Source organism: Opisthorchis viverrini (genome assembly GCF_000715545.1).
Source record: "Opisthorchis viverrini unplaced genomic scaffold opera_v5_191, whole genome shotgun sequence".
In the NCBI taxonomy this organism is placed as follows: Eukaryota; Metazoa; Platyhelminthes; class Trematoda; order Opisthorchiida; family Opisthorchiidae; genus Opisthorchis; species Opisthorchis viverrini.
The window spans coordinates 763112-780214 of NW_008751847.1; the positions used below are offsets into that span (position 1 = coordinate 763112).

General features: G+C 45.1%; 2 protein-coding genes across 2 annotated transcripts in view; one reads left to right on the forward strand and one right to left on the reverse strand.

Annotated features, from left to right (window-relative positions):
• The window catches only part of T265_07887 (hypothetical protein), a gene marked incomplete at both ends in the record, with an annotated part of 195892 nt that overhangs the window by 28513 nt on the left and 150276 nt on the right, over positions 1 to 17103 (forward strand). Inside the window, 3 exons of the mRNA XM_009173537.1 lie at positions 240 to 438; positions 2821 to 3041; positions 4941 to 5160. Of these exons, the coding sequence (XP_009171801.1) occupies positions 240 to 438; positions 2821 to 3041; positions 4941 to 5160 (640 nt within the window). The remainder of the gene's footprint in view (positions 1 to 239; positions 439 to 2820; positions 3042 to 4940; positions 5161 to 17103) is intronic.
• Positions 12094 to 17103, reverse strand: part of T265_07888 (hypothetical protein) — a gene marked incomplete at both ends in the record, with an annotated part of 8259 nt that continues 3249 nt past the window's right edge. Inside the window, 2 exons of the mRNA XM_009173538.1 lie at positions 12094 to 12280; positions 12778 to 12975. Of these exons, the coding sequence (XP_009171802.1) occupies positions 12094 to 12280; positions 12778 to 12975 (385 nt within the window). The remainder of the gene's footprint in view (positions 12281 to 12777; positions 12976 to 17103) is intronic.

The following is a 17103-nucleotide window of genomic DNA, read 5'->3' on the forward strand; positions in this document are numbered from 1 at the left end:
GGTGATCCGGCCGGGTTTCCGTTAGGGAATTTGGCTGGGGTGTATGAAAATTTCTTCATGAAGACATGCTTGACGGCAGCTCGATGTTCAATATTCAGTTTCCTCTGTAAAAAAACATTATCGCAAGCGTCACATTCTGCGTCAGCCAAGGGTGAAATTTGATATTGTGATTTCCGAAAAAGAACCCACTTTCACCTTTTTTGCTCATTGACACTCTAGATCTGTCTTGTCCTCAACAGATTCTCCTGTTCGGCAACGTACTCACCGCGTCAACGCTGCGAAAATCAATTATAGGATTGATGATGAGGATGAAAGTGGAACTAGTGACGATGGTGAGGACAATTTCCACGAAATCGACCACGGTCAGGGGGACAGAAAAATCGAACTCCCTGTGGCTCCTCTCCCATCGCAGCCTGTCTCATCCTCCCAGGGATCTGAGTTAGTTGAGATTTTCTTGAAGCAATATGTGTTGACGTTTTTTTGTTCCAAATTAATGGTGCGTATTCGTATTTCTTAGGTCTTCGATGGTTAGAATTTGTTTGTATTTTTTTGTGGTTTGACTTAGACAGGAGGTTCAGTTTTACAGTACACGGGGAGGTAAGTTAAAGCCGATAACTTAGTAGCTATCACTGGCTGTATATCCTGTTCATAGTGTTGTGATGATTAGCATTCATTGCAATGACTTGGCAGCGAATTATAAAAGCCATTACCAGCAAACTCAGCTGCACTGGTCATTGCCGTCTTCCTGGATGGGGACCCCGAGACGGGCCACATCAATGGTTGGAGACATTGTCAGACATGGTTCAATCGCGCCCTCAATGGCGCACATGCATCCAAGCCATTGCCTTCAATGCATAGCTCCCTTCTCGATCCCCCCACTTTACGCTCCACCTACATGGCTGTATTTACGCACTAATTTATCAGCTGCTTACAATTTACAGCTACCTACCCCACCTCCCCGAACCATCGGTGAATGAAACTGTGGCAAATGCAACCACTGTACGCGGTTATTACAGCTGACAATGACAATGATGATTCATTGCAAGATGCTGGGTGACTCCTCATGAACTTTTCACATGTATTGACCCATTCAAAATAAGTCGTGACCCGGATTTCCTCATCGCGTCACATTTTCTTTCACACGATGTCAACTTTTTCGCACCTCTCGGAACCCTTGATACCACCCGGGGGGGATATGTCAGTAGTCGCAATTCACTCGTACGGTTGAGTTCTTCGGGAGCTCGTTTATCTAACAATCGATTAGAGTACAACTCCATAGCTGCTCCACCAGGGCCTGAGTATGCACAAGGAGTGAGGATGCCAGCGACATTTCTGGTCTAGTCGTTCATCTATCGAAAGTTGTGGTTGCTCTAATGGAAGCGCGGTCGTGGGTAGACCAATAAATTTGCTATCTCCTGTTCACGTGACCACTAACTGTTTGGCTGCAAAAAAACTAACAGTTTTTAGAGTAAGTTCATTTAGTATTCCTATTCTTCGACATTGGCAGCGAATTATAAAAGCCATTACCAGCAAACTCAGCTGCACTGGTCATTGCCGTCTTCCTGGATGGGGACCCCGAGACGGGCCACATCAATGGTTGGAGACATTGTCAGACATGGTTCAATCGCGCCCTCAATGGCGCACATGCATCCAAGCCATTGCCTTCAATGCATAGCTCCCTTCTCGATCCCCCCACTTTACGCTCCACCTACATGGCTGTATTTACGCACTAATTTATCAGCTGCTTACAATTTACAGCTACCTACCCCACCTCCCCGAACCATCGGTGAATGAAACTGTGGCAAATGCAACCACTGTACGCGGTTATTACAGCTGACAATGACAATGATGATTCATTGCAAGATGCTGGGTGACTCCTCATGAACTTTTCACATGTATTGACCCATTCAAAATAAGTCGTGACCCGGATTTCCTCATCGCGTCACATTTTCTTTCACACGATGTCAACTTTTTCGCACCTCTCGGAACCCTTGATACCACCCGGGGGGGATATGTCAGTAGTCGCAATTCACTCGTACGGTTGAGTTCTTCGGGAGCTCGTTTATCTAACAATCGATTAGAGTACAACTCCATAGCTGCTCCACCAGGGCCTGAGTATGCACAAGGAGTGAGGATGCCAGCGACATTTCTGGTCTAGTCGTTCATCTATCGAAAGTTGTGGTTGCTCTAATGGAAGCGCGGTCGTGGGTAGACCAATAAATTTGCTATCTCCTGTTCACGTGACCACTAACTGTTTGGCTGCAAAAAAACTAACAGTTTTTAGAGTAAGTTCATTTAGTATTCCTATTCTTCGACACAACTGGCGTATTATTATTATTATTATTACTAAGTTAGGTGAAATCCACGTCGACAAAATCTATTGCTGTTTGTTTCTAAGAATCGAATGCATCGGAAATGCGCTTGTCAACCTGTCGGAGTTATCAGTCGTTCTTATTTATCCAGCTTAGCTCACCATTTCTAACCGATGGAGTTTGACTTGACTTCTCGAGGCACTTATTAATGACTGCGTAGTACGTAAGGTAACGTTACTCTAGTCCCGACTTCACTACACTTCCGTTGCTTATAAACGATACATTCAGCCCATTGGCTATTTCTGGATGGTCGGTAATAACAGGCTTCGATGGCCTTTTATCACCAATGCCATGGTAGCATTTATAAATTTCATGTGGGTGTTCCTTGTCCAAAAAACAAGGTCCAGGATTTTTTGGCCTCCTCATCCATCAATTCGGATTTGTTTTGCTACTAGCTCAAACTGTGTCTGGCATACATTTGGCTTGTTTCCTGTTTTCGCCATTGTAGAGGTTCGAAGCCTACAGGTCGCGGTGGCGCCACTGCTGGCCGTGGCCGTGGTCGTGGCGCGGTTAAAGTTCGTGCCACCATGCCTGCCGATAGTGGTGGCGGGAAGCAAACCAAACTTGGTTTCTCGAAACCGGCCACAAAGAGGCAGGCATCGAAGAAAAATTTGGATATGTCGGATGACGATGACGCTCCTTCTGCAGGAAGTGACGACGATGTACCCGGTAAGCTACGTGTTTCAGTGGTGGCGGGAAGCAAACCAAACTTGGTTTCTCGAAACCGGCCACAAAGAAACAGGCATCGAAGAAAAATTTGGATATGTCGGATGACGATGACGCTCCTTCTGCAGGAAGTGACGACGATGTACCCGGTAAGCAAACTACGTGTTTCATAGATAGTAGAAGGATGACGACATAAGCCTTCCTGTCGCAATGTCGTGGCTTGGATTTTTAGCAAGACATTTCGGTCCCGTTGTTCTCATGGCAGTCTTTTTATTAGCTGTTGAGGTCTTCAAAGTTGCCAACACGGTTGGATGCGTCCGTTGACAGCACCATTCATGTCGCGCCGTTATATGCCTTCATGGTCAACTGTGCTCATTCATCCGGATTATTTGCACAGGCCCCCAAAGTGAGCTGACCATAAGACCTTGTGGTCACTCAGAGCAATGCGAGCATCACTGAACACATCAGGATTTTTCTGTCTATGGGAGCCGTAAGAGGGATGTGCGGCGCCTAGATTCACCTTGTTTCTTGTTGTACACGTATGCAAGGTGAATCTACACGTATGCGGACGCAGACCACCTGATTGGCGTATTTTTAGTGGTATTCTAGGAGTCAGGTGGAACAGACTCGTGCTACGTCTTCATAGCTGGATAATCCCTTAGCGTCAGTAGAGAGGCATTTAAAATCCAAAAAATGGGACAGTGTGAACAGAATTTTCACACTACCACCAGCCAACTTCCCTAACGGAAACCCGGCCGGATCACCTACTTTGTAACACAAATAATAGACCCTACGCCATTTCCACCGCCATTCAGTTGGTCGTTTTTAAGACAAACACGAAGCTGCACTATTGCACTGACGAAATGGGAACAATATAACTTGGTTTACCGTATCATGTAGCGATGAAACGTGCTTCATTTCTGAGCGATCACCGACCCCCTCACTTGATCGCAATGGACTGGAAAGTGATTGGGCCATATCAACTTTCCAATGACGTGGATAAGCACGATAGATAAGTAACAGTGTTGTTTGTAATCGACAGCCAGACAACGTATCCTCTTTGGTTTCACTTTTCCGTAACGACCCTAACACCGTCCATTAATCATTGACTTTCACGAAATTCTGTGGCCACCTTAGTTTGTTTGCGTAACGAGCTTAGTGGGGTGTTATTGTAACATGTTACTGCAACGCTATATGCGACAAAATTGAATGAAAAGCTTAAGGAAGCTATCCTGGTCGGCTGGTTGAACGAGGCAGGTAATCAAATTTACATCGGTGTATCACTGTAGGTGTTACAACTCGGCTGACCGACATTTAACGATGACGTCACCAGTCAGGCGTTTCCTAGATCCAACAGCCGTGCAATTCCAAACAGCCTTGGACAGACAAGGCTCTTTGGTAGACCATCTTGTCGTGTTCACTTGTAGTGCTTACCGAAAGAGCAATGTTGTTCGCTAAGAGTGCTTTTAAACCCATCCATTCTTGGCTGAGGCGGAATGTGACGCTTGCGATAGTTGGTTCTTTTTTTACAAACGGGACTGAATATTGAACATCGAGCTGCCATCATGATGATTTTTCACACACCCCAGACAACGGAGTACGATCAAATTGGGTGCGTTTAGTGATCACATACTGAGTGGATGCATTCAGTTACGCCTCCAACTCCGTCGATGAGTTTACTTTGCATGACTTGAGCCACGCTACAAACTCGTTGGATCTGGTTCTTTGCTCCAGTTACTTGATCCTTCTATCCATGGCCTATTTGATAAATGCTGATATCCCATATCATTAAGAGCTTGTTTTGTTCTCGGCTGCTTCACATGCCCTGAGGATCATCAAAGTCACCGTAAACTCGGAGAATCGGTGATCCTCTCTAATCTTTTTGTGACCTGCATCTTCCAGCCCCTGCCCCTCGGGAACCGCGCATGAATGCACGTCGGGCTGCGACTGAGAAGGCCCGTTACGTCTTCGACCTAGAAAGCAGTGAGGAAAGCGACAACCCCGATCTTGATGGAGGCGCTAGCAGTGATGAGGAGGTTAGTCGCAAACGGCCGATGAAAGGTGGCAAACGGGTCCACAAGAGCGACGATGATGATTTTGTTCCTGACTCGTTTGACAAGAAGTACGTTCACCTGGTTGATCCTTGTTCTGATGAGTTCATGTCGTGTCGTGTTGCAGCAATTAAAATTTTTTCCGGCAGTATTAGAGGCAGATCTCTGAATGTTCCTGGTCTGATCCTCAGGCTAGTTTGGAGCATGATGTTCGTATCATTTACTTTTTTGCGGATGCATTCGCGCCCCTGCTCGAGCGCATAGCAGCAGCTTTTGCTTGCTCCACAGTGAGACTTAGTCGAACAAATGTACGAATAGGTTACGTTTATAATACATTTAATAATTGCTATCATGATAAGGCGGAAGATAGATGGGATTTCGGGAACTGCGTCTACCTGGTGACAGAAAAATGGGATCGGTCTTTAGTTGACTGTCGGCAATTTTCGACCAATTCTGCCGTTCTTCTCACACTTTGGCAACAAAGTTGCGTTTATCGCAAACGAAATAAACGTGGATCCTAGATTACTCTCCATATGGAGGCGGAAATGATGCGACTTGTTCATACATGATTTCGAAACAAAGTTAGTTCAAGGTTTGAAGCAACCTGTATGCTAGTCGAGAACGAGGCTCCTTTCAACTACTTTCACTTTCTGTCAACGGTACTGTGGGAAAGACACTTAAAAGTTGTAGAAAACCAGCTGATCGAACCAACTGATACTCTTTCCTCAGTGTTTCTGTAAAGCCCGATAAAGCCGCTGCATAGGAGTCTTTTTTGATCTAATCATGGCAGACCAGTACGGATCCTACCGACCTTGTCTCTTTTCTTGGCACATCGAAACAAGTTAGCCATCATGCACGAGTTGGGTCACCCACGATGTGAGAGTTGTTCATGCTGTAACCTCTTAAGTACACTTCTAAAACAGCGGTTGCAAGTTGAAACTTCAGAGAAATCACTTTAAATTTTTTGTGGATCTTCAAGCAAGTACATTCGACCTCCTAGAAGTTGTAGCGATATACATGCGTTCAGCTGTAGCATCCTTCCGGTGCCTAGCTGCCATGCCACCCGAAGGGAGCACGAGGGCTGGGATACTGCCAGGTTGCCCAAGCCTAGACAGGGGAAGTCGAGTGGCGGAGGTCGGATTCGAACCACGGACCTTCCGGTTAGTGAATTCGCGCTCTAACCACTTCGGACATCTCGCCTTTGACTATCAGTTGCTACCAGTCTAGTGGTGTGACAACAAGAAACGGTCTGTTCTGCTGGATCTACCTTTGTTCTCTTTGCCTTTATATGAAGGCCTCTATGCCTTGAGATCGACGTGTTTAACATTCGGTAATATATCTTCTCCTTGTAGACGCACAAAGAAGAACACACAATTCGACAGTGACTCGGATTTTTGAATTCTCCTGATTGTTCCTCATTACTCATTTATGTTCATCACACGGTAGGATGTGCTCCGTGTCATGTAAATTAATCATATCAGTCCTGTTCTATCTCTCATCTTTTCTGTCAACTCTTGTACACATTTCGCGTCAGACTCCCTACGTTTGTCAGTTGCATGTTACTCATTGTTATGCCCCATGCAGGCTGACTAATATACATGCTACAGTTGATCTGCATTTTCATCTTACTACGAAACAGAATACCGGTGGTGTAGTGAAGGAAATTCTGTCGAACCCTATTCTTTGTACTTCTCATCTCCATGACTAGCCATAATCCTGCTTAAGTGAGTTTCCCTAAACTTCTGAGTGATTTATACATGTCGAACCAAGGTCACTGGAAGCTTGATAATCCATAAAATCATTAGCGGAAGGCTACAGCTGGCGCGACTTTTCTTGCAGTTTCACATACTTCTCTATTGCGCTAAGACTGAAAGCTCCGTGTGTTCTGCATTACCCTTGGTGGTAACTTTGCACGTCCGTATTCGGTATCAACCCTAAACAACTCGAAATAAATTTTCGATCCGCGTTAGCCGGTCTACCTAGCTGTCTAATGTTCACACGCTGAAGCAAACAGGATAAGCGGCTCTTGCTCGTCACTGGATTTCCTCATTGGTATGTGTTGTTTGTCAGGAACAAGATTCCAGGACGCAAGTATTATAACCGATTTGACTTCCCCTCTCCCCTCCGCGCTTCCGTCCACACTCCGGAGGTGTCTCAACTTGATTAGCTAGATGTTGGTAGTCGATTCTGTTTGCTTGGTAACATCTGTGAAGGAATCTCGCCCACTGTTGTGTCTGATTATGCCCTAATAACGTAATTCTAAATCTGTCCACCGCCTAAGTGTTCAGATATTATGGTGACGAACGATCTACATGGGTTCGAATAAATGAGTTATGCTCGTACTGTGTAGTACGAGCACTCATGAAGCATCAAAGACTTTTCCTAGGGCCGAATTCAATTCCACGTGTTGTCAAAAGGCCATTCTCGAACTGCAAGAATGGTTTGATGTTGTATGGTGAGTCTATTGTTTACGCACGAAATAAGCCTGCCAGACGACGCATTAATGAGAAGACAGAGAACTCTGGACACGACTGTATTGACAGGACAAAAATACAAGGCTTCTGCGTAAATATAAAGGATGACTAAATGGCCAAATATGGCTGTTCAATTGTTCGTTCTCTCCAGTCAGTGGCGACGCCCCTGACGTGAACAACTTCGCACCCACTCCGCTGGTCGCGTGCTACCAAGCCGTGTTTGGTAAGCTCCGCCAACGCACCTGCTATCCGGAGCGTGTGGGACCGATGACCATGGGGACGCGTCGTTCTCTGCACATGTATTTTTTCATGCCTGGACGCGTCCCAACAGTTGACCACACTCCATCTGCCCTCACTAACTGCAGGCCCTTGGTGACCAGCCGTGCCCCGATTTTGAACGCCACGCTCTTTACCACCGTTAGACCTTCGGCTTGTCCAGACTTCGTTTTTTCCTACTAAATTGAGTGGAGTAGTAGCCTTACGCAATCGGCGTAAAGCTAACAAATATTGCCTGCTCCTGTGGACTTGCTCAACGGCGTGGTGAGCCATTAAGGTATCTACTTACGAATACGCTTAAACCTTAAACTCCTAATCAACTGCTACATGTTGATTTGGTTGGATAAAGTCAAGAGTATCAGACGAACACAACACCGGTGCTCATAAAGATATCATCGTACTGCCTGAGATATATTTGAAACCTGAATTTCAGTCTTCAGGTTTCAACTGGTGTTGGGCTAAATTGACCACTCAACACACCACAAGCTTGTCTATGTGTTTGTCCCGTCAGCTGGAATTTACTGTGCATACTAAAGTAAGGTGTTTCTTCGTGCAAATGGTAGCTCTCATCTCGGTATGGGCGTGCGTCTCTTGTATCAGTTGATTAATTACCAAGTAATCCGCATGGCGCAGTTCTGTGACTGCACGATACTGACCTGCGTTCAGACAGCAGTTTATAGGCAACATAAGACGATCATCCCTTGACTACCGTTCCACTTCATCACTGACGTGGATATTTTTACAGTGCACACAAATGGTCGATACAGCTACTCATCTGGTGATATTCTTGCACATTGCCCCAAAGCTGGTGTGGCAAGCATACTGAGCCTACTATGTTTTGCAAAGTAGCCAAGATTTGTTTCAGAGGGGTTTGATTGAAAGCCAAGAATTTGCTTAAAAATTTCAACCTCCCAACCGACTTAGGCCGCCTTGAGCAGTCGCGTGGGCCAGTGTTCATGGCAGTCCAACAAGTAATTGAGACAACAGTTAGATGTGCGAAGTTCAAACCTCGGCACCGCCATTGGATATGCACCGCTGATGAACTCTAATTAGAGCGAAACTCGAGTGAACTCACCAGAATGATTGCGCCAGAACAGGGGGCCATTGTTCAAACAAGAGCCTTGTGAGTATGTATCCTGGAAAATCCAGCAAATATCAACACCTGAAACAATAAGTAACTGAAACAAAAGTCTGATGGAGCTTTCATAGGTCGTAATGACTGGTAGACCTTGCATTTCCATATAGAGGTAATCACACTGAGTGTAAGATTGAGTAACCTTGTGTGTGGACTTCAAAACAAGCGTAGGTCAATATCTATTAGGAGCTATTTGAGACTGATTACCAAACAGGCAGAGGAGGACCAGTCTGAAACTCATAACAGCTTCAGTAATGCAGAATGACTGGTGGGGGCCACTGATTCATTCCAAAGCGTTGAACAGTACGGATGGCTGAGACGGGTGTTTCAATCAAGCTGTGGATGACAGTAACTAATCCACAGAAATCGTGAATTAGAGGTTAGAACATCCGGCTACCTTCCATGGTTGGAACATCGGTTAATATAGGATTTGTATGCAGTGAATGTCTTTCCACCTATCACGTCGTACTCACCAATCCTAACGTCATACAGAGGGTTACACATTCAGCCTAGAATGTGCCTCCACGAAAGTACGTCGAATCGATTGGGTGATTGCCATAATGTGAAGAAGTCCCCAGTGTTTCAGCTGCAGGTTGGCTCATATATATATATAATGTCAAAACTCTGAGGTCACTTACGTGTTCTCCCGTATCTTCTGAATGGAACTGGACAGTTTTCGGTCAGCAGGTATCATCATGAGATCCAGAATTAAAAGGAACCAACCTCCAGAAAACTGACATGAAAATGGGGAAATTGGACAGTTGGCCCGGAATACTAACAAGTTTGCAATTGTCTTCTGATGACACCATTGGAATTCCTCGACGAATTTCCGCCCTACATGTGTACACCTGCTATGCTAATTTATCCCATCAGTTCTCAATCCATCTGATTTGAGGATCGTAAACTGCAGATGCTAGAAGTTTCACAAAACGGAGCAACAGTGAGCCTATTGGTGAGATAACCTCTGTCTTACTGAATTACCGATCGTCTGCATGTGGTCGACCGTGCGGCAACTAACTTTCAGTACCTGTATGAACGCATCGGACAATTGACGGCTAATTTGTTCAGCTCACAGGCGCAGAAGAAGTTGTGACCCAACTGAAACCGGTTTCTTTACAAGCGCTGTCTGTCGCACCTTGTCGTGTCGGGTTCATCTGTGTGGATTTTCCTCCAGATGTGACTCCGGGAAATTCGGTTCACTACGGGCTACAATGAACCCAAAGTTGTTTGAGCTGTACACACACCCCATCTCCTCTTGCTCCATAAGTGCTCAAGGTTTTCGGATCCCTAGAATACACAGCATCACTGCACTGATATCAAGTGGACTCCCGTAGAGTCTATTTGCTCCAGCGTAAACTTGAGGTCATTTCAGTTCCCAGATTGAGCAGAACACACCAATGATCATCGGTTTCCGAGACTAAGGGCGCATCCGTCGACACTCACGGCCACATGTAGCCAGAAAGATAGACAGCCGCCTTTGGGGATACTAGGATGGCTACATCTTGAGGCGCAATCAAACACAATGGACAGACAATGTCCACCAAAACGTTTGAAGGACGCTTCCACAGGCGCTGTCAAGCGATTCGAATAGAGACAGATGCCGTGAGTATCAGGTCAGGAAGACGCGTTTCTGTTCACTGGCTCAAAACGGTTCGACTACCGACTACTTGATCCATGAAGTGTGCAACCAGAGGAGGGTGTAGCAAGCCATTTCCGGATCGTGGGTCTGAGCTTCAGATTTAAAAAAAATCATATCAGTGTTAGTCGAATCCAACGAATCGGCTATAGCTATCCGTCCGGCTTAAGATCATGGTTGAAGGACCAATTGTGGAAGTAATGCATTTGTGGCCGCAGAAGGACGCATTGATACCGCGATGAAGCGACTCAGACTGGCTTTCATTCCTCATGCATCGGTCCGCAAAATGTTTAGATTCGTTGGGATGGGGCGGAGGGAAGAACGTATACTTATGGGGGAATAATAGAGCACTTTGCTGTCACCATTGTTTTTTTCCGGGTCTGCCATACCTGTTGAGTTAGATGACCTGGATGATGGTTCCGCGCGGTCATCGATGGAGCGTGAGGTTTTGTCGAAGATTCATAGCGGTATGTAGACTGGGGGTAATGTTGTGGTGCCAAAATCTTGATGATAGAATGTCAGTGGTCCCCATCTCTGGTGGTTGGCTGCCTTCACAACAAGGCAGTAGCATGACCACCACAGCCTAACTTTTGATGAATTAGTCCTCATGCATGTTTCAGTCCCCAAATTGAAGGAGAGAGAAACAGTGTTAGTCATACCTTCACACCCTGATGGATATGTCCTATCACATATATCACACAATATGGCTAAAAGGCCTCCTGAAATGCACGGACCGTCACACTATGGTGAGAAACCGTAGGTTCCAGTCTGGTCCCGGTGGATAACGGGTGTTGCTTTTGCGGATCGCCTTGAATGGAATTTTCTGATGCATAAATGTTAACAAAAAGAGTCAACTCGGATGATCCAGTCAGAAGTTCGATAAAGTCGCTAAATTTAGATTGACACGTTTAGATATGACATGTTTAGATATGACGTGTTCCGGGTACGTAAATTTGCCGTGATTTTTTGAAACATCCCTACTGAAAATTATCGAGTAGTTTGCACGTAGTAGAGTTCATGAGGTGGTGGGGGTTTCCTCCCCAGAACACATCAGGAAAGATCACAATAGTTGAGTATACCTCTGGTTAGTATTACATGACTTGCGTATCTAGAGACCTCCTTCGTTGCTGAATGTGAACAGATTGGTAGTTCGAGATTACACATAATAGAAGTTTTGTGAAAGCAGCCGATGAGGTGCAGCTGTCATCTTCAACCCAGAACTCTTAACAAGACTGCATTTCCCTGAAACAATGCGTTTACACACTATCTCCCGGGTCATATCAACAGTCACGTCAAGTAGGTATCCGGGATGTTTAGCATACAGCGGAGCATGTCAAATTTTGGCGATCCCCTTAGTGTGTTAGTTGTATTCTCATAGAGATAACATGAGAATCGAGAGGGGGGCTGTAAGACCAACATTATGTAGCGCATAAGCGGTATGTTATCACTGGATTAAAATTTACGCGCAGTTGGAGGAGTGGGCTCACTTTGGTTGTTGGTCTGTTCGCCGAGCTTGGCAGCTGGATTGCAAACGTTTCATCACCAATCGAGTTGACATCGTCAGTGCAGTGTTGAGTGCACTAACGATGTCACCTCGATTGGTGATGAAACGTTTGCAATCCAGCTGCCAAGCTCGGCGAACAGACCAACAACCAAACAGCTCACCCGAACTACCCACATTCTACAACATTGCTAGTGGGCTTACTGTTGCAACGTTTATTTAAAGACAGTAGTTTTTTTTATTACCGTCTAACATTACTACCTTACATGACCCTATGTGAACTTCCTGTTGACCGTTGACGCAATATATGTCTCAGTATTTATTGTCCAAGAGATAGAATTTTATCACGAAGCCAAAAAAGCACAACACTGGTACAGGATAAAATTGGTAACTAGAGCTTATATGTTTACAGGAAGAGCGTGCGAATAAGATCGGTAAAACAGATTTTTGCATACGGTGCCAGAACTTATTCAGAATAGCATGAACTATTCTGTCTATCTTCTGACTAAGTCGTTGTTTGCTGGTTTCCAAGGCTTCATATAAAGAATGTCGAGTCACAATCCAGCCAGGTTTCTATCAACCATATGTTCTACTTGAAACCAAATTGCACGAAATTAGTGAATATACACTCATTTGCAAACTAGTTTGGTTTTTCGAGAGACTCACCTGGTGGTGGGCTGTCGACGGATTTTCAGCAACCTTATGAGTAGTACATTACAAATATATGCATGTCTCGTGATATCTCGAATATCGTAGCGACTGAAACATGAGGCGGCCTGGTGCAGCACATTCAATTGCCTGGAAACATCCCAAAAGAGAGATTCAGCTGGGTTCCAGTTTGCTGGATATTGTTCGACAGTCTTTCTTTGAGCTAATCAAGTGGACTTTATATCTGGATTCCGGTCAATTTTCTTTCCTAACGCAACATCATAAGGCAAACAAGTAGTGAAATACACTCATTTGTAAACTAATTTGGTTTCAACGGGATATTCATTTGAAACTAAAATCTCGCCAGCTGGAACACGAGTTGGTCTTTGTGCAGCGCGTTAGGTCGATGATTCATTTGAATCTCTCGTTGGCACCAAACTATTTTGCAAAAGTTTGTGACGCTGCTATATGGTTGTAATTGGAAAAAGGACTGAGCTAGAAAGTATTCCGATTTCGGCTACAATTCAGCATAATTTATGAATCGCGCAAGGGAACTGAACAATCAGCGACCAGTTTCGAAGTCCTCTTACATCAGCAGATATGAAAATTCTCAATTCTAACAAATAAACGTGGTCACTTTAGTAAGAATGAAGTGGGAAAAATATACTGCGGCTTCTGAAGATACTTTAGCTGTCTGTTGTGGTTCTATTAGTCCGTCAGTGATTGAATTTCGCAGAAAGATCAGTAGGCTTTGATTTACCGTAAAATTTAAGAAGTGGATCGCATTGTTGCAGCAATATGACACACTTATTATTCTTGGTTTTATAGGGCAACACTAGTTCCTGAGGAAGCCGTTCCTATATTTGTTGGGTTTTGGAGATTTTAGTCTACTGAGAATCTTCCTGTGTTTTTTGAGTTATTAATACAACCTGTTTTGTTCTCTCATATCCTCCGGCTAGCGCAATAAGGTTATAACCAGAGGCAGCTCGTCGCTATGCCACCTAGGGATTAGGATAGAACAATGTATTCCGTTGGCTTATTTTCCCAACGCAGAGGGCGATTCAAAGCTCTCTTTAGTACCGATTGCTTGGATTCGGACTTTCTTCACTCGTTCGCTTCCACAAACCGGAAGTGTGTTGATTTCTGTGCTTCGCGTCTGCCGATCGTACAACGACGTTTCCCGAACTGCCGACACCATGACATCCAATGACGGCTAGCTCAGAAGCTGAGCTTCCCTCGGTAAGTCGGGCGTACTTCAAAAGGCACTCAGACAAGTCAAGCCCGTTTGTCGCAGGTCATGATTTGATTACTCATCACAGGGGAAGGTTTGGAAAAGAGAATCACCCTGTCGTTACACTTCCTTTCGCGGTTTTTCAAATGAGCTTGGCTAGCGCAAACGAGGCTGGGGCCCATTGGCCGCACAATGCTCTTAGTTGCAACATCTTTCTGCAAGTGGAATGAAAGTTTTTGCGCCCAATGTGTCCATACGTAAAACCATTCTAATCCGGAGTTCAAATCCCGGCACGGCCATTGGATATGCATGGCTGATGAGCTCTAATAAGAGCGAAACTCGAGTCTTGTGCTTCCCTTTGGTGTGGACTCACCGGAATAATTGCGCCAGAACAGGAACACGACCGTTCAAACGAGTGTTGTGACTATGAACAAAATACCTATCCCGAAAAACCCCAAAAATTGCATTCTAATCTACGTTCACATTTTCGCAGCTCACCAAATTTCATTGACCACTCAAGTAATCATACCTCTGGCGGAAAAAGTCTGGTGGAATACTTTTCTAGCATTGCTGAGACCCCGAGATGCCTAGGCGGGATTCAGAAGTTTGGACTCGTACTCCAACTCAATTACCTGTCCCTTTTAGTCCATCAGGGACACGAGGTAGCTTTAGAAAATTCAGTTTTCATTGTGCGAATACTGAGAGCCAAAGAGGCCGGTTCCATAACGGTGGATTTTTGGTCAAATAGCGTTCAAGCAATCGTTGGCAGAATCACTCATCCTCTGTAGGCTTCAAAGCTTTGATAACCAACCTTGTATCACTCCATGGGGACCCGCAGGACACGGTTTCGTGAGACACGGACAAACCCTCACGCCAGCTAAGGTGAACTTTATAGCGAATGTTCAAAACAAGGTGGGACACAATCACGTGGACGGGGCTCGTTAGCCGCACAACCTTTGCGAGTGGAATAAAACTTTTTACACCAAAATGTTGCATTTCGTTGCGTATGTGTTCGGACCGAAACCACCCTAATCTACGTCCATATTTTCGCAGCTCAGCACATTTCATTGACCACTCAAGTAATCATACCTCTGGCGGAAAAAGTCTGGTGGAATACTTTTCTAGCATTGCTGAGACCCCGAGATGCCTAGGCGGGATTCAGAAGTTTGGACTCGTACTCCAACTCAATTACCTGTCCCTTTTAGTCCATCAGGGACACGAGGTAGCTTTAGAAAATTCAGTTTTCATTGTGCGAATACTGAGAGCCAAAGAGGCCGGTTCCATAACGGTGGATTTTTGGTCAAATAGCGTTCAAGCAATCGTTGGCAGAATCACTCATCCTCTGTAGGCTTCAAAGCTTTGATAACCAACCTTGTATCACTCCATGGGGACCCGCAGGACACGGTTTCGTGAGACACGGACAAACCCTCACGCCAGCTAAGGTGAACTTTATAGCGAATGTTCAAAACAAGGTGGGACACAATCACGTGGACGGGGCTCGTTAGCCGCACAACCTTTGCGAGTGGAATAAAACTTTTTACACCAAAATGTTGCATTTCGTTGCGTATGTGTTCGGACCGAAACCACCCTAATCTACGTCCATATTTTCGCAGCTCAGCACATTTCATTGACCACTCAAGTAATCATACCTCGTGCGGAAAAATTCTGATGGAATACTTTCCTAGCATCGTCCCGGGATGCCTAAATGGGGCACAAAAGTTTGGACTGGTACTCTGAACTCAATTGCCTGTCTATTTTAGTCCATCAGGGACACGTCATAGCTTTAGAAAATCCAATTTCATTGAGCAAATATTGAGCGCCCATATGAAGCAAATTTCAGGATGCAAAAAGTTACCAAGGTTTAATTGACGAATCACGTCGCGAGAACAGCTCGCGTACTTTAGTGTCAACCAAGATATCAGGAAATATCAGGAGCAAAAAACAACAAGATCATTTCGGACCTTTAGGTTCACCGCGTTTTGTTACGATCGCTGTTCATAATAAGTAGAAAAGTAATATCTCGCGTATCAGGTAACTGCAGGTCGTAAAAAACACCCGCGATCCAAAGCGCACTGATTATTGTCTGGTGAGATGAGGGTGCCTTCATGCCGTGTCCGAACGTGATTTTCTGGTGAGTGGAAGTAGGCGAATACGCATGGCGAAAGTGGTCGAAACGGTTTGACCGTACGGACAACATCAGATTGATATATAAAGCAAACAATAGACATTACGGCACCCGTATTCTAAGAGGCTAGCTTCTTACAGCTGTGCTAACAAAAACTTTGGGGAAATTGGTCTGTACTCCGTGAATTGGCGCCTCAGAGGATGGTGCAACATCGCTACCTCCTGTGGTGCAAAACAGTTCCAGTAAAGGACAAGCTCACCAGTCTCGTCCTGTGTTTGCTCCTAGCAGGCGTAGGCCTGGCTTCGGACAATGGGTAAGTCGGTCGTTCTGCTGGTTCCAGTTTTTTTTTGCACAACATACAACAGACAAGCCACTCACATCACTCAAACATGTTCACCGTTTCAGACGTGATGATTCAAATGCTTCCAGTGTACGCTGGTGGAGTGGTGGTTACATGCTCTCCTCGTCTGCCAGGCATCCTGGCACGGCTAAGAATATACTGTGCTAGTGAGCTCTAATACGAGCGAAGCCCCTTACCCCCCTTTGATGTGGACTCAACAGAACAACTGCCTCAGGACAGAGGGACGACTGCCCAAAAGAGAGTAATGCGAACGTGAAAATAAAGAAGGGTGCTTTAATCTTGTGAAAAGGGTTTTGCAAATTGGTTTATACACAACTGGCATAGACCAGGGGCCGTAGTTCTAACAGTAAAGTGTATAGCATCTGACGAGTTTCTCAGAATCTATTCGGTTGTTCTCGACTTTTTAATATTCGTCCAGTTTACATGGTATGCTAAGAAAGTAATAGCTTGTCATGCACTACTTATAAGGTTGCTGAACACTCCCCGACCTGCTCAGCAACTTCTGAGTAGTGCACTGCAAATATATATATATATACATATATATATATATATATATATATATGTATCGTGGTATCTCGAATATCGTACCGACTGAAACATGAGGCGGTCTGGTGCAGCACATTCAGT